The 21,672-nt window shown below is 43.4% G+C and overlaps 2 protein-coding genes across 2 annotated transcripts in view; one reads left to right on the plus strand and one right to left on the minus strand.

Moving 5' to 3' along the window:
• The first annotated feature begins 10,224 nt into the window (after nt 1–10,224).
• On the plus strand, nt 10,225–16,731 carry PDCD5 (programmed cell death 5). The gene is made up of 7 exons (XM_048515967.1): nt 10,225–10,419; nt 12,583–12,623; nt 13,499–13,560; nt 13,901–13,992; nt 14,464–14,535; nt 15,304–16,094; nt 16,241–16,731. Exons 1-6 carry the CDS (start codon nt 10,354–10,356, stop codon nt 15,349–15,351), a joined length of 381 nt encoding a protein of 126 aa, XP_048371924.1. The 5' UTR covers nt 10,225–10,353; the 3' UTR covers nt 15,352–16,094; nt 16,241–16,731.
• Nucleotides 16,732–18,122: 1,391 nt separating this feature from the next.
• Nucleotides 18,123–21,672, minus strand: part of ANKRD27 (ankyrin repeat domain 27) — a 57,789-nt gene continuing 54,239 nt past the window's right edge. The window contains exons 18-19 of the mRNA XM_048516078.1: nt 20,931–21,003; nt 18,123–19,569 (exon numbers count right to left, since the gene is read on the minus strand). Of these exons, the coding sequence (XP_048372035.1) occupies nt 19,273–19,569; nt 20,931–21,003 (370 nt within the window). The 3' untranslated portion in view covers nt 18,123–19,272. The remainder of the gene's footprint in view (nt 19,570–20,930; nt 21,004–21,672) is intronic.

The following is a 21,672-nucleotide window of genomic DNA, read 5'->3' on the forward strand; positions in this document are numbered from 1 at the left end:
CAGGGGCCCTGTCATGAAAGATTAATTTAGGTCCCCCCAAAAAATCATTGAATCTTTGTTCTTCATGAATGACTTAGCAATTGATACCACGAAGACAGCTGTTAAATAACCATTAATCACATTCTTTTCCTGACACAGCATTTGCTTTAAAAAAACAAAAACAAATCAAATTGTTTCCCCCTGTGTAATTAGTGCAGAACACAAAAGGGATCATTTCTACATGTATCTGAAGACTTACAAGTGTGAAATGAGACTTGAATGTCAAGGGGAAGGCAAGAAAACCACTATTGCCCTGGTCTCTCTGCAGCCTGCGATTGGGTCAGATAGCGAGGTAGGTTGTGGCTCAGCAATACAGCATCTGTTTGGCATACAGAAGGTCAATCCCTGGCATTACAGAGGGCAAAAATGGCACCCAATCCAGGATGAATTCATGGTGTTTATATTCATCAAAACCTTGTGGACTTCTGGAAAGCATTTAGTGTCCAGGACACAGGAAAGGAATGTTAGATCTCTGTTCAACCATGGATGTCATACCTTTTGGGCAAATAGCTCAGCTTTGGCTGAGAAGAACAGGGTTGTAAAATACTTTCCCCGGGTAAGTGCTACAAAAATGTGGTCACCATACAGCAGGGTGGCAAATAGTGCTTAAAGGCTGTGGCTAATTACAAAAGAACAAATGTAATGTTGTAGTTGTGTCTACTCCTTAAACTCTAAGCAGCCTTGCCTCTGCTTGGAAGATGGAAAGGTGACACAACCACTGAGGTAGGGGATGTCAACTTCCAGGTGGGGCCTGGAGATCTCCTGAAATTACAACTGATCTTTAGGCGACAGATCAGTTTCCCTGAAGAAAATAATGGCTTCAGAGGGCACATTTTATGACATCACATCTCTTCTGAGCTCCGCCCCTTCCCCAGACTCCACCCACCTTAGGCTCCACCCTAAAATATCCCCACCTTGTTCAGGCAATCTATAACCAAGGCCTCACCCCTCTGTTTTAGAAGGTCCACCAGGCCACCTCTACAACAGACTACTCTGACTGCAGGGAATATATATATATATTTCAAACAACTGATGGGTTTTGGTTACTTTACCTTAAAACCTTTACCGAAAGGAAGAGGGACTAATATCAAACGATAATAAACTGGGTTTTTAGGGAAAGACCGAAATCTGTTGGAAACGCAGCCACACTCCTGGATTTAAATTAAATGTGTCTGAAGAAGCTGAAGAGATTCTGTCAAGGAAATAACAGGAGAAGTCCATTAGAGTCACAGTCTAGTGTGTTTGAAGTCAAGAGCACTGGCACTTTTACATTTGACACTTGTGACATTTCCACAGGGGAGCACACCCACACACAACAGCACTCACAATTTTAAAATAGACATGAAAGCTTCTCCAGGTCAGACTGTATGGTTTGTTCAAATCACAATACCAGAACTGGTAGCAAATCAGGAAGTGCTGAAACTCTTGGTGATGGAGATCCACCCCTCATCCTATTCAAGTTGATTCAATGAAGCTTACTCCCAGAAAAGTGTGCTTAGAATTGCACTGTAGGAGGTAACAGATTTACAGTGCAATTCTAACTGCAATTACACTCTTTTTAAGACTGCACTCTGCTGGTTTACAGCATATAGTAGCTGAGATAGTAGAATTCTGGTATGCTATACTGTGTCTCAGATAAAGATGTTAGTACAGTCAGTTGAGGTTCAGCAGTCAAGAAAAGTGCATGCTTCCTCATGAGAATACAGTCCTGAATGAATATGAAAATTATAATTAGTTTTTATGCACTGTCTTGGTCAAATCCATTATTTTGTGCATTATTGAACATGGTACATATAAAGAGCATTTATGGTTTATGTATTTTTTACTTTCAAATGGATTGGGAGGGGACCAGGGCTAGGTAGGCACTAGGACCCAGGGAGAGCATTCTACAACAAAGATGGTCTGGCATGCTGAGTTTTGTGATGAGGGAATATACAACCCTACTAACATCTTTTTCTGAGACAGATTATAGATTGTATTGTTCTATAACACCTTGCTGTTGTGTTTGCAGTCACCCATTGCTTCTCCCATCTTTATGGTTGCCAACCTCAAGCAAGGGCCAAGTTACACTACTAATCTCCAGAGGACAGATATTAGACCCCTGGAGGAAATGGTAGACCAAAGGGTGGTTGAATCCCAAGAAATAGAAGTCCTAGAGTGGATACAGAGAATGGATGTTCTAGGACTTCTGTTTCTCCTAGGGAAGAAACTTTCCCACTGAGCACCCTACTCTCCTCAAACTCTGCCTTTCCCAGACATTGTCCCAAGCCAGACTTGAAACCCTTACCTATCTTAACTGAACACATCCTGACTTGATCAAACTTCAAACCACTGTGACATCCAAATGGTGAATGGTGAGTTTGGTTAAGCCACACACACAAACCAGAATTCTAAACTGGGATTAAACAGAAATTCAGAGTTCTGGATTGTGGAAGGACACAAACATCGATTTTTGCAGGCATCACCATGAACTGGAACTTCATCTAGCCAGGAACATTCAGTCAAAAGGCAGGAGGTGTGAAGAGTTTGTATTTGTGTCTCATTGGTGTTTAATTGTAGCATCTCCAGGTTTCTGAATGCCGCCTTAATGTCAGACAGAATGCCCCTGAATTTCAAGCTAAACTGCAATTACCCCCAGATTCATTTCACTTCTTTCTGAAAGTTAAATGGTTGTTTAACTGTCTGTACAAAACTTGTTGATGGAACCAGACATTAGAGCTGTGCTAATCTGGGAAAGTGCTTTTATTCTTTAGATCTGAATTAGTATCTGTGTCACCTTGACTGATGCTGTGATTACAACCGCCAGCATCTAAGTTTGGTAACTAACAAAAGGAATAAAAGCTCAGTGTTGCATCGATTAGTTCATAGTTTGCTTGATATCAGTGTAAGTAAAGAGCTGTAACTCCGTCTAGTAATGTTGCCAGAGAGCTAACTCTTCCATTATTTACAGTCCAACCTTAGAACCATTCTATAAACAAATCATAATAGTAAATGGAGCTCCATGCTGGCAAATGGCAGCAAAACGCCCGCAGAGGGTACATCAAGGTAAGAGCTAGGAATATGATGTCCAGGATGTATTTGCTGGGGGAAAACAATGTTTAGTTTCCTAGCCTAGACTTCTGCAGAATACATTCTCCTCAGGGGAGTGACTATGGCTCTGTGATAAAACATCTGCTTGGTAACTACAGAGTCTCAGTTGTAATCCTTGGCTTCTCCAGTTAGAAAGATCAGGTAGTCAGTGATGTGGAACAACTCTACCCAAGACCATGGACAGCAGCTGCCAGTCCGAGTAGACAACATTGTCCTTGTTAGACCACAGGTCTGATTCAGCAGAAGGGAGTTTCACGTGTTTTCTAAGCCTGAGCTGTGCAGGATTCCAAATACTTCATGGTGTGTCTTTTCTTCTGCGTGACCATTTGAGTGTATGGTTAGAATACTGTTTGTGAGATGTGGATTCAAGTTCTCTCTTCCTTCTGCTTTGTGCCTGATTGGTTTAATGCTGACCTCAAAGTAAGCTCTGCCTTATTCTCAGGGGGGATTCAAACAGTGACTTCAGCAACTTGTTTACACACAAACAGTTAACCCTTTTATAACTGAGTTGTGACAGACACTTGGAAAATCCCAACAACTGTAAGTCAGGTGGCTTTAAATATTTTATTTGTTAAATGCAATAGTGGAGAATTCATAAAAACAGATTTGTGACATTCTTGGTACAGTTTTGCGTTGTTGTTTTTTGCTTGAAAAGAGATAGGTTTGTGGTGGACAGATCCATCAGTGGCTAACCAGAGTGACCAAAGGGAACCACCACATCCGAATTAAAATCTGTTATCACCTTAGAGACCAACAGGAGTTTCAGGGTGTAAGTTTTCAAGTGTCAAATCTCCCTTCACTGGTCTCTAAGATGCTACTGGACTAGAATCTAACTGTTCTACTGAAGACCAACACAGCTACCCTCTAAAACAAACCAGTTCAGGAGGTGGTAGACCTGTGAATACCAGAAGGCAACATCAGCAGAAGGCCTCAGCTTCTATATGCCATTGCTGGACCTCCAGAGGAACTGGCTGGCCACTGTGTGAGACAGGAAGCTGGACTAGATGGACTAATGGTCTAATACATCAGGACTCTTCTCATGTTTTTAGTAAGATGTGAACACAAACAAGTAGTGCTGCAGTTCTCAAGAGACCAAAGAAGTCCCTCTGATATAAGTTCACTAAGTGACATGAGGCAAACCGCTCGGAGCCTCAGCCCCTCATTTTGCAATATGGGAAGAATGTCAATCTACCTTGCAAGGTTGTTGTAAGTATTGCAGGTTCCATATGGGAAGCTATAGTAAAGCATAGTACTGAGGGGGGAAGATAGCTGCCTAAATGCTATGCGTGACTACTATTTTGCCAAGTTTATGCCTGGTGGTCGATACCTCCCATGTATGCGCTAGCAAGCGCTGGGCACATATGTCTCACTGACCCACATGTTCCAAGATATTAAACTCAAGCTGCTCTTGATGAATGCTACGGCAGGGAAAGAGCTCTGCTACAGAATAAAGCCGCTTGGCTTTAATTCAAAGATAGGCGGCTGCCCTAAATTCGCAATTCTGTCTGGCTGTGCGCAAGCAAATGCCGGCCTGCTCCAAGTATCTCTTTCAAAAGTGACAGAAAGTGGTTGCTGCTCTTAACTAGAGCTCAGTTTGCAGTCACTTGGTTGGCATTTACCTTCAATAAGCACAGATACCCAGAAATCGCAGCCAACCCTCCCCATCAGCCCCAGGGTAGGTGGGCCACTACCAGATGACAGCCCCCTCCCCTCCCTCCTAGTGTTGTGTCATTAATAGCAAGGGCAGGCACGGATCTGTAACATCCAAAAGCATTGTTAGCCATGCAGCCCTAAGCAGAGTTACACCTTCCAAAGCTCACTGACTTCCATGAACTTGGCTTTAATTCTGTTCAGGATTTGCATAGGAATCTCCACGTTGCCAGCCCAGGGTTTCCCCAGCATTTTAAAAAAACAGTTCTCTCTCAGAGAGATTCAAAGCAACAGGCACAATGTTCTTTCACTTTGTTCAGACAATTTATTTATTCAAATTTATGAGAGCCCTTCCCCATATGGGCTCATGACGTCATATAACTTCAAAATAACGAAACACAATAAAATCCAATAAAAATTTGTACATTCTCAACAGGTATGGGGAAAAAATCCACTTGAGAGGAGAGTAATCAAAATCAACTATCCCCAAACTCTCATACTAGTCTAAGGGGGAGACAAAGGATAGGCGGAAAGGGAAGGAAAAGGGAGAACAGGATGTGGAGGCCAAACAGATGGAATACCATTGCTGTCATCAACCATAAACCTGGCAGAACAGTTCTGTCTTGTAGGCCCTGTAGGACTGTACTAAATCCTGCAGGACCCTGCTTTCATTGGACAGATTGGAGCCAGGGCTGCCCTGGCCCTGGTCGAGGGCAGCCAGACCACTTTTGTTACCATGAAGTAACGGGTTAAAACTAAATAAGCTTAAAAGAAGCTCAAGCCGATACAGAATAAAATCAAAGAGAATTTTATTCGGCCAACAACGGGCTAGACAGTATCAAGGGAGCCACACAAAATGGCAGTGCGTTCTTACTTTTATGGTATAAAGACAGGTTACATCAAAATGGCAGAAAAGAATACACCCCAAAATGCCCACAGGAAGTCCCTGGTTCAATCATACAAAAAGGTGGAGATTTTCCTTTTCTCCAAAACAATTGGGGTTGTCTAAAATCCTTATTGGAAGATGTCAGCATTTCGTCCTTTGACGTTGTGTGAACTAGAGCCCTGTTTCCTTCTTATCTGTATTGTTCTTTGTTGCCCCTTTTCCTAGACAAAGAGCCTAAACATATTCATGTTTCTTTCTCTTGTCTCAGGAAAAGGGCAACTTCAAGGTATCTTTTTGGGGACAGTAAGACCTCGAAAACAGTTTAGTTTGCACATTCGGTATAATTGTGAACAAGGGGCATTCTTCAGGGTTGTCAAGCTTGCCTAGTAACAGTAAAAGAATAGATCTTGAGGCCTGCATGATTTCTTTGGTCAGCAGCTTTATGGTTGCCATCTCCCCAAGAAAAATAATGGAGGAAAAGGAGAAGACCTTTATTATTAGTAAAACTAAACCCCTCTTTCTCCTTCTGCACCTAAACTTTTGGGCCAGGAATCATCAGTAACTTGTTCGCCAAATATAGCACTCTCTGGAAAGGGTGTATGGAGAGGTGGTTCTGCTGATATGAAGGTCCCAGACCATCGGGCTTTGATGGTTACTACCCAAACCTTGAATCTGGTTTGATGCTCCACCTGAAGCCAATGCAGCTGGCAGAGGACCAGCTGGATATGCGCCCCCCAAGGGATCCCTGTCACAACCCTATGAGCTAGTTTCAGAGGGTAGCCATGTTGGCCTGCTGTAGAACAGCTGGAATCCAGTGGCCCCATAGAAACCAATGGAATTTTCAGGGCATAAGCAAGATGTATCTGACAAACAGTTCTTTGACTCAAAAGGTTATACCCCTAAAATCTTGTTGGCCTCTTAAGGTGCTACTCAATTCAAATCTACCTCCAATTACAGAGATTGAGGAAATTCAAGACAGCCTGCGAAGAACTAGGATCGCTCCAAACTGGATGAGGAAGCAACAAAATGGGCAAATGAGATTCCCTGTAGAAAGTTCCAAAAGAATGGACATCGGAATAAAAATTCCTGATTTTCAATGATTTCCCAGGGGCAGACTGGGCAAGGCAGAACTTGGCTAAAGCCATGCCAATTCATATTCTGCAAGGTTTGCATTACCACATGCTTCATATCCTAGCTTTAAAAATGCTTTCCAAGTTAGCTCAGCATGCAGTGGCAATTAAAAAACCTAAAGGTTGGGAATTGTTAGGAAAGGGACAGTAAATAAATAAGCCAGTGCCTTTGTGTTGTCTATTGTGTGACAGCATTTGGAATACTGTGTATGGCCTTTTCTGCACAGACGCTTTAAAATATTTTAAGGCAGGAAATAAAAACATTTCCCCCATGGAGTTCCACATTGTTTTTACCCAGAATGTTTCATTTGCAGCCTCAAAATGTTTTAAATGAATGCACTTTTAAAATGATTCTCTAGCGAAACATTTTCGAAACGACTTCATTTGCCTGTGAGGTCTCTTTTGGACAATTCCCTTGCCTCTCTGTCTTCCCTGAAGCTCCACGCCGTAGCCTTTTTACGAGTTCATTCTCTGTTTCCCCCTCCACTGTTTTTTACAAGTGAAGCTTATCAGATCTGCAGAATGGTGAGTTTGGGAGGGAGGAAAGGTGTCCATAACAAAAACTTTGCCCCAAAGGGAATGGACACTCACCACAGGTCACAGCACAAATACATAACAGGCTTTGGTCTCTGGCTAACAGGTTACTTAAGAGGACTCGTGATAACATGTTACTCTAAGGTTGTGAGGAATCACACTCCAACAATTTGGGTTTTGTTTTGACCAACATGTCACCCTTAAATAAAAATACAACTTTTGACAGAGCCTTGTTATGTCCCTGTGTTCTGCCCATCTACTGAAATTCATCACACTATCATTATTGATGTCAGTCTTCTTGTGACATTAACAATCTCCTTCAAAGGCACACAGCAAATAAACTTGTTCAGAGACTTGTCAAGATGTAATCTTTCAAAGCCGCAAGAAGAAAACAATACACCATCAAGCACACTGAGCTGCAATTCCAGAACGAAATGCTAAGATTACCGCAGCATTTTCAAGGAAAATCAAAGCATATGGTGGCATAATGGAGCATGAATTTACAGGGCTACAGATTAAAGCTTCATCTGAGAGGACATACTGCACTGTAGCAGAAAACTCCCAATTAGGAGGTTTGTTGCACTGTGGTCTAGAAATTGAAATAATGATAAAACCAGAGCACCCTCTGCTGGTAAGAGGTTGTAGTCAGCCACTGGGATGCAAATTTCTGTCCAAGGATTCCAGTGTTCATATAGTGCAGTGATGGCGAACCTATGGCACGGATGCCAGAGGTGGCACTCAGAGCCCTCTCTGTGGGCACGCACAAACAGAGTTCATCATGTGGGGGGGAAATTACCCCCACACACACATCTAAGCTGGCCTGGGCCGCTGGGCTCGATTATTGACATTAAACATAAGACCTAGTTTTGCGGAAGCAGTGTAGGTAACCATGTTAAGCGCTGTTAAACCCCACTGATTTTCATGCAAAGAATAAAAGCGTGATCTGGGAGTAAGCTCGGTTGCTGGCAATGGGGCTTGCTTCTGAGTAAACCCTCCTAGGGTTGTGATTCACCCGTTTGAAGAGTTGCATGGTTGCTTCAAAGCAAAGCCACCAACAACCACCAAGCTTACTCTCGAGTAACGCACGCCTCTGAGCCAACCATTTTTTCTAAACTAAAACCTCAGTATTCAGATTAAATTGCCGTGTTGGCACTTTGCGATAAATAAGTGGGTTTTGGGTTGCCATTTGGGCACTTGGTCTCAAAAAGGTTTGTCATCACTGATATAGTGGAAACATGCCCAGCAATGCTTTGTTGAAAAGTTAAATAGTTAATAATGAAGAAGAAGAAGAGCAGTATTTATATCCCCTCTTTCTCGCCTGTAAAGAGACTCAAAGGGGCTCACAAACTCCTTTTCCTTCCTCTCTCACAACAAACACCCTGTGAGGTGGGTGGGGCTGAGAGAGCTCTGAAGAACTGTGACTAGCCCAAGGTCACCCAGCTGGCATGTGTTGGAGTGCACAGGCTAATCTGAATTCCCCAGACTGGCAGAGCAGGGAATCAAACCCGGTTCCTCCAGTTTAGAGTACACCTGCTCTTAGCCACTACGCCACTGCTGCTAAGGCTCTTAACCACTACACCACTGCTGCTAAGTATCTGGGTTGGCGACTCTGCTGGGGCAAGAGAGCTGATCAGGCTCTGGAGGCTGACTAAGGTTGGCCATGCTGCGCTGGCGGCCCTGGTGACTGAGCCAGGTTCCCGGTCAGGTGCTATGGAGCCACACAGCAGCCACCAGGGTAAGTTGCCCCCCCCCCCCCAGTACATTTGCCTCTTGGCTGGTGGAAAGGGCATTTCTGCTGGCTCAAGGGCACGCTGGCTCAAAAGGGAGATTCGTCCGTCCCCCCCATATTGGGCTGCCAATCAAATCTGAAAAAGACAACAGAAAAAAAGCACTCAACAAGCTTGCAATGATGCAGTTTAGGTTCTCCATTAAAACTAATAATAGTAATAGTAATATCAATAGAATAATATTAAATTATTAATATCAATTACAACATTATCAGTAGTTGTAATATTTTACAATATTAGCGTCAAATGGCAAAGTTAGGGGTATCACTAATACAATGTAATTATTATTCATGATATTATAATACTATTAGACTCTTAATATTGATATAGTAATATGAAACTAGTATTATTGATAATGTCATTAGAGTAATAACTGCAATATTGTTGAATAGTTCCCACAGGAACTCAAAGTGGAGATATATAGGAGTGGGTGTATACTTGCAAGGGAGGCAGGGTTGATTTTTTGTTATTATTATTACATGATGATGACTTTATATATTAATATTATATTACAGCAAATGTTAGTTGCGTGTATGTGTGTATGTGAGTTCAATGTTACACTGGACTCTAATTATACATAATTAGAGTCCAGTGTAACATTGTACTCCCATATATATGTGAGGAGCCGTGTGGCGTATTGGTTAAGTGCTTGCACTGCCATTCACATGGTCAGGAGTTCGAGCCCCCTGTGGGTCAGATATCCTGGCAGCTGGCTCATGGTCAACTCAGCCATCCATCCATTTCTTGGTCGGTAAATGAGTACCTAGCACACAGCCAGGGAGTAAAGAATAGCCGGGGAAAGCAATGGCAAACTACCCCACAAAAATGACTTGCCTATGAAATCACTGCTTGCAGTGGAAACTTCACTTTGTATATTATGTGTGTGTGTGTATACATACAGTATTAACAGTTGCTGTAATATTATATTACTATTATATCAACTCATCATCATAGCAGTCATAATAATAACGAAAAATCAACCCTGCCTCCCTCCCTCGCAAGTGCATTTTGATCCCCATGGGATGGTAAGCCGGCGCTCGTTTGCTTTGGCCTAGAGACCCATCGGGCGTCGGCGATGGACTGGCGGGGTCTGGCCGACTAGGAGCGCTCCGCGCAGGCGCGTTGTAGAAGAGGCGGTCCGTGCCAGGCGCTGGGGCGCAGGAGAGCCCCCTTCCCCTCCTTTCGGCCCTCGCGTCTCTCGCCCCCTCCCTGCGGGGCCCCCGGACTGGGCGCGGCGATGGCGGACGAGGAGCTGGAGGCGCTGCGCAAGCAGAGGATGGCCGAGCTGCAGGCCAAGCACGGGGTGAGCAGGAGCCGGACCCGCCCTCCTTCCTTCGCTCCCACGCCCCGTCGTGCCCCACGGCTCGGGCCTCTCTCTCGCTCTCCCCCCGCCCCGCACGCTTTCTCTAGGCCAGGCGGTGGCCGAGGTGGATGGGCTGTACCACTTCACACTGGACGAGAGGGGAGGAGGAGAAGGGAGGGCGCACGTGGTTCTGCGGACGGATGAGCATTCTGTGGAAAAAAGCCCTGCTCGTGGAAAACTAGCATGTCAGGGATACAGCTAGGCTTCAGCACGCCCCAGTTTTCTATGGGTGGGGGAGGATGATTTAAAAGTGGGTTGTGAGGAAGGATGCTAAGGCAAGAATTCTCCTTCTTGATGTGGGACTGGCTGAACCACCCCCCCACACACACACACACACACGCGCGCGCACAACCCCAAATCCCTTTATGTAGACATCTATAGCAAATTAGTGAGTCAAAGGCTGTGGTTCTCCTTTCCCATGAGCGAGGAGTTTGTATGTAGGAGCATTCATGACTGGAAGAAGGCTGAGCTTGCAGCCCTACACAGGGATGGTGCAGTAGTTAGCACTGGGCTAGGATCTAGGAGACCCGTGTTTGAATCCACATAAGTTCACTGGCTGACTTTGAGCCAATTGCGTTCTCTTAGCTTAGCCTACCTCACAAGGTTGTTGTGTGGATGAAAACAAGAAGGGGGAGAGTGATGTTTATAAGCGGTTTTGGGTCTCTGCTGAAGGGAAAAGAAAAGATAGATACTTAAATAAGAAATATTCCACCTTGTGTAGAATTGATTTTCGAAAATTTCCATATGGCAGAAATTGTTTAATGTGGAATCCCAGATGTCACGGCAAAGCCCTGCGGGGATAGGCCGGGGTGTAATTAAATGAATAATTACTACTCTCTTTTGTACAAAACCATCTTCCATGTGGGAAGCAGCCACAGAAGGTGAACGAGGAGTCTGAGGACCAAACCCTACAAGGAAGGGCTGATTGACTTGGGAATGTTCAGTCCGGAGAAAAGGAGGCTGAGGGAGGACATGATTGCTCTCTTTAAATATCTGAAGGGCTGTCACTTAGAGAAGGGGAAGGAGCTGTACCAGTTGGCAGCAGAGGATAGGTCTCAATAATGGGTTTAGATTACAGGTGGAAAGGTACCAGCTAGATCTTACGAGTCTTTTTTTTAAAGTAAGAGTAGTTCTGTGGTGGAATTGGCTGCCTAGCGAGGTGTTCCACTCCTCCTCACTGGCAGTCTTCAGGAAGTGGCTAGACAGAGATGCTTTAGGCGGATCCGGCATTGAGCAGGGGACTGGACTAGATGGCTTGTGTTGCCCCTTCCTACTCTAGGATTCTATGATCAAGAATCATGAGCAGAACCCCAGATCTGGGGACTCTCCTGTAATCCTCTGGCCGCATGGGGCCCACTGAGCTTCTGGCATGTGACATCACAACCATGTGACAGGAAGCGGGACAGCCACTGTTAGGACGTCAACAGTAACAAGGCCAGCACCATGGACAGCGAACAGAGATTCCAACACAGCAGATGGGAGGGGGGCAGGGGACTGTAGTGAAGACCAACTCAAGGGTCACAACTGTGGGGGATTCTTCCCCATCAGAGTATAGCTTTGCTTTGTACTTCTGCTGTTTCCTCTATGCATGCCAAAGACAAGACGTGAGATATGGCACCTATGCTTTGTAGCAGCAAGCCTTTCCAAAAGCAGCAAGAAGAAATTAGCCCGATTTCATCAGCTCTCAAAGACCAGGCAGGGTCCGTCTGGATTACTACTTAAATGGAAGACCACCAAGGAACACCAGGGTTGCTAAGCAGAGGCAGACAATGGCAACCCACCTCTGTTTGATCCTCTGAAGATGCCAGCCACAGATGCAGGCGAAATGTCAGGAGACAATGCTACTAAAACACAGCTATACAGCCCGGAAACCACACAACACCCAAGTGATTCCAGCTGTGAAAGCCTTCGACAATACACCCCTTTTTGTCTCTTTCCTTGAAAATCCCACCAGGTTGCTTTGAGTCGGCTGTGACTTGATAGCACTTTATACCCAAATATTGTCTACATGTCTTGCCATTACAAAAACTTAAAGTTAAGCTCTTCGTTGTGGTGCTAAGTTTGCTATTAAGGCAGCGTCTGTTTTTGTTTCTAAACTTTCAGGATTCCTCTGGTGATACATCACAACAAGAAGCAAAGCAAAGGTATGTGCTGCTTCAGTGACATATACTGGATTATGTGCTCTACACACACACACACTCTTTCTCTCTCTCTCTCTCTTATGTGTGTATGTATGCAAATTGCAGTGTTGTAAATAAAATACCAGGAAGTAGTTAACTGTAAGCAATTCCAGCAGAGCTGCCTTGTCTTCCAGCTAGAAGTCACTCCTCTGCAAACGTAGTCACAGTGGTTTTTTGTACACCTGCTTAGATAGGATTTGTGCTGCCTTTGTTTTTTGCCTTGAAAATAAACAAAAAAATAAAACTAACAAGCAAAAAGTTGCTAATTTTCCACTATCATGATTCTGCTGCTAAACAAAGCTGGAATTTACATGTGTGAGAGATTTGGAACCGAGCTATAAATAATTTTAAGCCTGCTTCTGAGCTGAATGGGTAGCTGCCATTCGGTTAATAATCAGTGTGTTCCCTCTTAAATTAATGAATCTCCCCCATGCACGCAGTATTTTACAGTGTAGAGGATGGGTCAGGATTCAACGCTGACCTTAAAATCTGTTCTCCTGATCCAGCCCTGTGAGAAATCAGTGATATGAAACTTTATTTTTAAAAGTAGTTCAAGAATTGCAGAATTCCAGTCCTGAAGGGTAAGAGGAATTTACTGAATTTTTTATTCTGCTGAAGAAATTTAGGGGAGGGGGTTTATATTCACTGTTCAGAAATCTGAGTTACAAGAACAGCTGTTCAAATGGTGATTTGGGGTACGCTGATTTGCAAAGACAGTACTTATGTGTATATTTGTTGCACACAAATTGTAAATTTGAAGCTGTTTGTGGTTGCCTCTCTGTGTGCTCTTCAGTCCTTCCTGAACCTGTAAATTTTTCTGTTTCTTTTTTTTATTAAAGGGAAGCGGAAATGAGGAATAACATTTTGGCTCAGGTTTTGGATCAGGCAGCCCGTGGCAGACGTAAGCATCCATGTTCTCTTCTGTTTGGGTCTGGAACCCTTTTTTAGCCCTGCCCTGAATCAAATTGTTCTTTTAAGACATACAAGATCATCTCCAGTGAAAAAGAAAGAGGGTCAGTGTTGTCCACACACTTCAGTAAACTGGGTTTCATAAACACTTGGTTTTCAGATTCATTGTAATCAATATAAACACAATTGCAAATATACATGCCACATTTTAAGTTCAGGATCCCCCCCTTCCTCCCCCCCCCCCCCCCCACACACCACTTAACTATTCTGGAGAGTATTCCTTGTCCATTTTTTAAAAATTACATGGTACCTGTGTTTTTTTCCCCTTGCAGTAAGTAATTTAGCACTTGTTAAGCCAGAAAAGGCCAAAGCGGTTGAGAACTATCTCATACAGATGGCAAGGTTCGGACAGTTAGGTGGGAAGGTAAGTTTTATTCTGTTTTATTTTTATTGTGCTTTCATAATGAAACATACCTTGGAAATGTCAAATTCATAAGGGTAGGGTTAAAGATCAGTAGAAACTCCATTGTCAGAACTGTAATATCTTGACTATTATACTCTTTTCCCACAGAAATTACAGTTCTATATTCATCCGCCACATGCTGTACCTTATTTGTCCTAGAATTCTCCACTTGGGTCCTAGTGCCTATCTAGTTCTGCTTCCCCTCCCTTTCATTCGCCCTTTGCCGTCCCATCTTCCCCTTTAAGAGGCTGGGCATGGGGTGTTGGCCAACTGCCACAGCGTGGGACTGGCTGTGGGTGAATTCAGCCTTCTGCAACTGCTTGTGCGCTTCCTCTCGTCCTCCTGCTCGCCCCACCAGACATCTCTCTCTGCCACCACTTCCTCCCACCTTGTCATCGAAGTGTCCTGAAGAGTCCTTGTTTGTTTCTTTAGGTATCAGATCAAGGATTGATAGAAATACTTGAAAAAGTGAGTCAGCAAACCGAAAAGAAAACAACGGTAAAGGTAAAAGACCTTAACATTTAAAGTCTGCTTGGAAGTGGTACATAAATCTTCTCCGGGGGTGAGTGGGTGGCTTGAAAAGGTATCAGGGTGTTTGAAACTTTGCAAAACCAGCCCTTTTGAGTTGCACTTCAACCATGCTGAGAGCGGAGGTAAGTCTCCCCACTCATGACCAGAATTCACAAATCCCTTTTCTGTTGGCAAAAGGAGAGGAGGATTTATGCCATTTTCAGTCCTCATTGGGGAGATACGTGAGATTTAAATGAAGTAAATAAACTACATTAACCAGAATAGCAGAGCACTGAATTTTCAGGAGCCACAGCTATGCCCATACCACTGCACTCCAGGATCTTCCCCTAAACCAGTCAGGAAAACGCCACAGTTTTGCTTCTGGGAGAGCCAATGTGGTGTAGTGGTTAAGAGCAGGTGGATTCTAAACTGGAGAACCGGGTTTGATTCCCCACTCCTCCACCTGAGTGGCAGAGGCTTATCTGGTGAACCAGATGTGTTTCTGCACTCCTGCATTCCTGCTGGGTGACCTTGCGGTAGTCACAGTTCTCTCAGACCTCTCTCAGCCCCACCTACCTCACAAGGTGTCTGTTGTGGGGAGAGGAAGGGAAAGGAGCTTGTTGGCCACCTTGAGTCTCCTTACAGGAGAGAAAGGTGGGGTATAAATCCAAACCCTAGTTGTTCTTCAAGTTAGAAATTGTGGATAAGAATACACTGCTTGCATTTTTGTGTTAAGTCTGCACTGTAACTTTTTCCCCCTAGTTCAACAGAAGAAAAGTATTGGATTCTGATGAAGAGGAAGATGACTGAAGATGGTTGCCAACTGCAAATCATCCCGAAGAGGTCGAGGAAAGTATACTGTCCTGACAGAAGCATAAATGAAAAGTTTACATGTTTTTTCTGTACCTTTTCTTTTTTTTTACACAAAGGGCAAACAAATCTCTATATAATAAAATGAAGTGAAATGGTTTCCTTAGGCCGTTTTTATAGCAAGGGCTGAGGGGATTTGCGGACCGTCTCCAGGGCTTTGCCTTTCTTATGTAGCACATACACCATACACACATACTGCCATTGGCACCTATAAACAGTTTGCTTCTACAGTCATCTGATGCACCATACCAGAAAGGGGAGTGAATGAGTCACAGACATTTCAGTACAGTTATATCTGCAGCTAAATAAATCTGAGAATTTTTATCTGTATATATGAGAAGAGAGGGAATAATCAGATAGGATCTAATATGTGCATAATATTCATAATATCTTTACTAGATTTAAGGAAACCCGGAACAGGCAATGGAATTGTACATATCCTGCGGCCTCTCCTCTCAGGAATAAATTTGGCCTATTCCTTCCCTGAGTAGTTGCGGTGATTATTACTAACCAGGGTTCGCAAACGACAGCAAATCCTTGTTAGCATTGGCTGTGGTATAAAGGGTGCAGGCATTTTGCACAACTGAACGTTGATGCCTTGCAGAAAGAAATGCAAGGAATAGTAGTTGGCAAGCAAAAAATATGCGGCTCTAGGAGAGATTCTTGATCTTGCTGGATGTTCTGTTGCATTAGAACAGGGGTCTGCAACCTGTGGCTCTCCAGATGTTCATAGACTACAATTCCCATCAGCCCCTGCCACCATGACCAATTGGCCATGGTGGCAGGGGCTGATAGGATTTGTAGTCCATGAACATCTGGAGAGCCGCAGGTTGCAGACCCCTGCATTAGAAGATACATTTTTGACTAGCTAATGATGTTTTGTTCTTTCTGTACAGAAGGGAGATGTTGAATGGTTCTACCTTCTGGTGTGAACCTGGCCAAAATTAAGTATTTAGTCCTGTTGCCTTTAATCTCTTCTCCATTATATCAATGGATCTTAAAAGGCTGAGCTATGACAGGTTTGCATTCAGGGTGTTCATCGTTGTACCACAGAACTAGGTAGGCACTGAAGCTACCTCACTTTTTCAGACATACAGAACTGGTTCTTCACTAGCCCCAATCCTCTTACATGCATGATGCCACTGTGACTTATTTTATGTAGTGCTTTTGTGTGTGCTGTAAGAAGTGTGCGATAACACATATATTGTGAAGCAGCCTATGTGAAAAAAGGTGGAGGGGGAATTATTTGATTTTTACTTGTGGAGGTGAAGTATATAATAGAGCTATGAAACAGACATTAAAAACTTTGTGTAAAGAAAAGGGAGATGAAGTGATTTGTGTGGGGGGTGAGGGAGTGTCTTTTCCAGTTGCCTGAAAAAGTTGCATGTATTAAAGGGATCTCCAGGACCAAGTGGAGTGAGTTCGAGTGGCCAGATTTTTCTATTTTATAAAGGATAACGTGAACAGTCACCTTGTGAACAGAGATCTTGATGATACTGGGCTACAGGTTCCAGTCACAGCAAATGTATCACTGTCACCCTCCAATTCTTTCTGAGAAAAAAAACCATTTAGGGTTTGTAGTTTAGTAGTTACGAATGTCAATTGTGCAACCTCTGTTTGCATTAATACCAGGCATAACAACATCTTCCCTTTTGTAGCAAAAGGCAAGTGGAGCTTTCTCCATCTGCATCACAGGTGTACGGAGAACACTCGTGCCTCAAGCACACAGCTAGAGGCGGTTTAAAATATTTTCAAAGGAGCTGGGCCTTGTCATGGTGTGTTCTGTGGCTGGTACACTGAGGACTGATCCTGTTGTAATTTTCCCATGAGTTTACAGAATTGCCTTATACTGAATCAGATGATTGGTCCATCACAGTCAGTATGTCGTTGGCTGGCCGCAGCTGTCCAGGGACTCAGGTGGGGGTCTTTCACATGACCTACCTGATGTTTTAACTGGAGATGGCAGGGTAGATCTTCTGTATCCCAAGCAGGTGCTGTATCATTGAGCCACGACCCCTCCCAATTTATTGTGTGCAAGGTCACCACTTACAACGTCAAGACAACAGCCAAATTTCCTATATCTCACCATTAAGATGCGTTTACAAATGTAGAGTAAGACTTCTATAGTACAAAAGCCGATTCTCAAGATCTATTATATTAAATATTTTTTTCTTATTTTTTTCGGTCTTTTATGCTGATATACCAATAAAGGGTGACTTGACATGACATTTATAATGCAATACAAGACAGGCCGTGTATGTTCTTTATCTCCTGCTCCCAGAGACAATAGAACATAAGAAAGAGCCTTGCTGGATCAGACCAGAGTCCATCTAGTCCAGCACTCTGCTACTCGCAGTGGCCCACCAGGTGCCTTTGGGAGCTCACCTGCAGGATGTGAAAGCAATGGCCGCCTGCTGCTGCTGCTGCTCCCAAGCACCTGGTCTGTTAAGGCATTTGCATTGTCAGATCAAGGAGGATCAATATTGGTAGCCATAGATCGACTTCTCCTCCATAAATCTGTCCAACATTGTGGGTGTCTTTGTAAACTGGGGTTCCATGTTGCTGAAGCTGTCCTAGGTTTTCCAGAAGGTACTTCTAATATTCAGAAGGCGTACTTGTGAAATATTTTTAATATTCGCAAAGCACCCACACACGAGAGCGGTGTCTTTACAAGACAGTGACAAGATGCAAATAAAGATTCCACACTGTGAAAGGGTATAGATTTGTTAATTTACTGTTTCTCTCTCTTCCATCATTTGGCACAAGTCCCAAGGCACATAAGAAAATTAGAGAAACTCAAAGCACTTAGTAGAAAAATATACTTGTTCTCCTTCTGGAACGTACTGGAGAGCCCTATCTTTCAACAGCTTACGCTTGAAGCTCTGTACAGAGAAATCACGACAAGCTGTTTGTTACCCAAAACAGGTTATAAATCGCATTAAAACAGAACAAAAAAGGCTTTGTATATAAATATTACATACAAACAAAATGTGAATTGAGCATAGTTATTGTGCTGTTCAAGTTACCATTCAACTCTGGACCTTTTCTTTTTAGAATGGACTGTTTCCTGTAGCTGACACAGATTTCTAGAAATGTAAACCAAGGCCACCTGAACCGCTTTTATAAAATCCCAAATGACCGAGGTACACCTTTGAATAGACTCGTTTAATTTAATGGGATTGCATTCCTGTGCATTGAATGTCTGCCATTTAAAATTCAACCGAGTCAGACTAGCCCCTGAATGAAGATTTAAAAATCTGTTCATTGGTGTCCATACTTACCACAATAACAGTATATTCTCCTTCAATTCTCATGCTCCTTAAGACACAATGTACCTTTCTTAAAAGTGATTACTTTCCCACTTCTACCACTGCTAACAATGTATGGACCACCTTCCAGCGAGAGCTACCAAAGAACTGTGCAGTCGTGCCTGGCATGTGATATACCTGAAACTTCTCGTGGATTCAAGTACGTCAGTTCCTTCAGACAAGTTGGTATAATTCAGTGCCACATAAAGTAAAATAAGAAAATAAAACATACTGGTGCCTTTTCAAATTAGGATTCTGGAAATCGCATAGAACTCTCCCTCATCTGCTGTAATCAGTTTAAAGTGTAGGAATACAGAAATATGTCTTCAATGTTTTTAACTCGCAGTTTGAATTAAAGATAAATTACCCGGATTGGATTTGGGGAATCCTCTCTCTTAACAGTTTGGGAAATGGAGAGGAGAAGAAAGATTCTCGTTTCCTTGCTGCAAACAAATTTCTGTTCCAGTTTTGAAGCTCGTAATCATCCTTTGGAATTAGAAGGATGCGAAACTGACTGGTTCATGCAGTCTTTAGTAACCAACTTGATTCCTCATCAGCGTTTCAGCGCCAGTTCCTCATCACTGGAGTGGCCTTCTAGTGAGGAAACACTTGTCTCTCTGGAGGTGGGTACATCAGAGATGCTGTGGATATCTGTGCCCAGAAGGGCCACGTTGACAGTGTGTCTCCGCTGCATGAGCTTACTTCTAAGAGGTGGAGTAGCTGCCACATCAGGGTCATCTTCATCTCTTGCAAGTTCGTTTCTGCTGCCAGCATCAAGGATTTGAGCTCTGCTTTGTTTCAAAAGGTCCACCGGTTTTAGTTTGCTCTTATCGAAGCTCTTAATGGCTAACTTAGAAGAGAAAGAGAGGAAAAATACAAGTTAATTTTGTTTTCTCTTTTCAAGTCAAAGCAAGCATCTTTCCGCAAATATTGGGGAGACAAGATCGATGGACATCTAGGGCATCTTTTCTATCTAGGGCCGTGGTGGCGAACCTTTGGCACTCTAGATGTTATGGACTACAATTCCCATCAGCCCCTGCCAGCATGGCCAATTGTAGGGGCTGATGGGAATTGTAGTCCATAACATCTGGAGTGCCAAAGGTTCGCCACCACTGATCTAGGGCATCTTTTCTATCTCTTTTCTATCCTGCTGTTGCTCCACCAGACAGGTGGGCAGGCCTTGTTTTGTTTTCCTGTAAAGTAGGCTAGATAAAGTCTTTGAGATTGGCTTGTTCAGCCAGCTCGTTCCCTGGGTGTCCTGAACAAGGGTCTCAGTATTAGTCTCCTCATCAGTAATGTCCCATTGAGCTGTAGATGAGGCATGATGATCCCAGAACCATGGAGATGAGCAGAGCCATTGCCTCCTTCTGAATAGCAACCCTGGTCTTCCTTGGTGATCTCCCATCCAACCACTAACCAGGACTGACCCTATTCTGGCTTTTGGGTAATATATTCAGGAGAAATAAAAGTAATTCATACAAGGCACAATTAACTGATGAAATTTGCTGGTGAAAGTTATGGTGGTGACCGCTGGCTTAGGTGGCTCTAAAAGGGGATTACAAAATATGACAGATAGGTGTATCAGTGGCTTTATTCAAAATGATGACATCAGGGAATTTCCATGTACAGAAGGAGTATAACTCAAAGGTGATGTGCTGGGAGAGCAGCAAAAGCAAAGGAGAGCTACTGCCTTTGTGCCTGCTATACAGGCTTCCTGGAGCTGTTTGGCTGGGAAACTCTATGGTTGACTTTGGAAAGAGCAGGAATCTTTTAAGTCCTAAACTCTGTCCACATACCCAGGCATGGATTCTGGAATTAACATCACTGTCAATCGGACATTGCCCTTTTAATATATACGTTCACTACATTTACTTGCTGAGACTCAAGGTGGATTACAAAACAGGACAATCGTAGATCAAGTGTAATCCAGTCCCTTCTGCCCTCTGTTAGCAGAGTAAGGGAACGAGAATAATCAAATCTTCCCATATGAGCTCATGCGCTAGTGACATTCTTTGTGCTGCTTTCTATCCCTAGGAATCTAGTCATTTTAAGTGTAGTTTAAGCTTCTAGGATTTATTCAGAATTAAAAAAAAAAATTACAACCAAATGTTGTAGTTCACAAATCCTGGCTTTTCCCCTCTAACCCATGGAAGAGTTGCAATATTTCAAATATTTACTTGCTTTGCAGTATGCTCAAACTTTTCTTCCTACCTGGTGCATTAACTCGTCATCAAAGTTAGGGACACTTTTATCTCGTGTTATCGTTTTCCGCAAATACTTTGATCTGAACACAAGGACAAGCAGGGTTAAAATTGCATTTTAGCAGGAGTCATTTAGTAAAGCAGCGTCTCCTGGTCTCTAGATGGCAGCATTTCAACAGAAAAAAGCCCTCTAAGATCAGCAACCTAAACGCGACACTCGACTTCCTGAGTGATAAAATAGCAGCAGTCGCCCTTTGGTGTCTAAGCCCATAAATGTCTGAATCCAAGCCATTTAAATGGGCACTCGGGACCATCAGTCATCTCTTTGACTGTCTAAATCAGGAATAATCAAGGTGCACTAAGCCTCGTGTAGGATTGCCAACTCCAGGTTGGGAAATCCTTGGGAGATTTCAGAGGGGTGTTTGTGGAGAGAAGGGACCTCAGTGGGGTACAATGCCGAGGACCCCCCCCCCCTTCCAGGGGAAACTGATCTCTGTGTTCCAGGGATCAGCTGTAATTACAGCAAATCTTCTGGAGATTGATAACCACAGCCTCATGGCTTCTCACATTATTTCTGCCTCTCTAAACACTGAAGGGGAGGTTATTCCACAATACACTGGGAACCTGACTTGGGGCAATGTAAGATTTTTTTTCTGTCAAAAAGATTGTATTGCCTTTTAATAGAACCTGTGATTGTTAGTTATTTAAGGCATCTTTTTTTTAAAGTGTGAATTGGATTGTGAAACTTAGAA

This window comes from Sphaerodactylus townsendi, linkage group LG14, assembly GCF_021028975.2.
Source record: "Sphaerodactylus townsendi isolate TG3544 linkage group LG14, MPM_Stown_v2.3, whole genome shotgun sequence".
NCBI classification, from domain to species: Eukaryota; Metazoa; Chordata; class Lepidosauria; order Squamata; family Sphaerodactylidae; genus Sphaerodactylus; species Sphaerodactylus townsendi.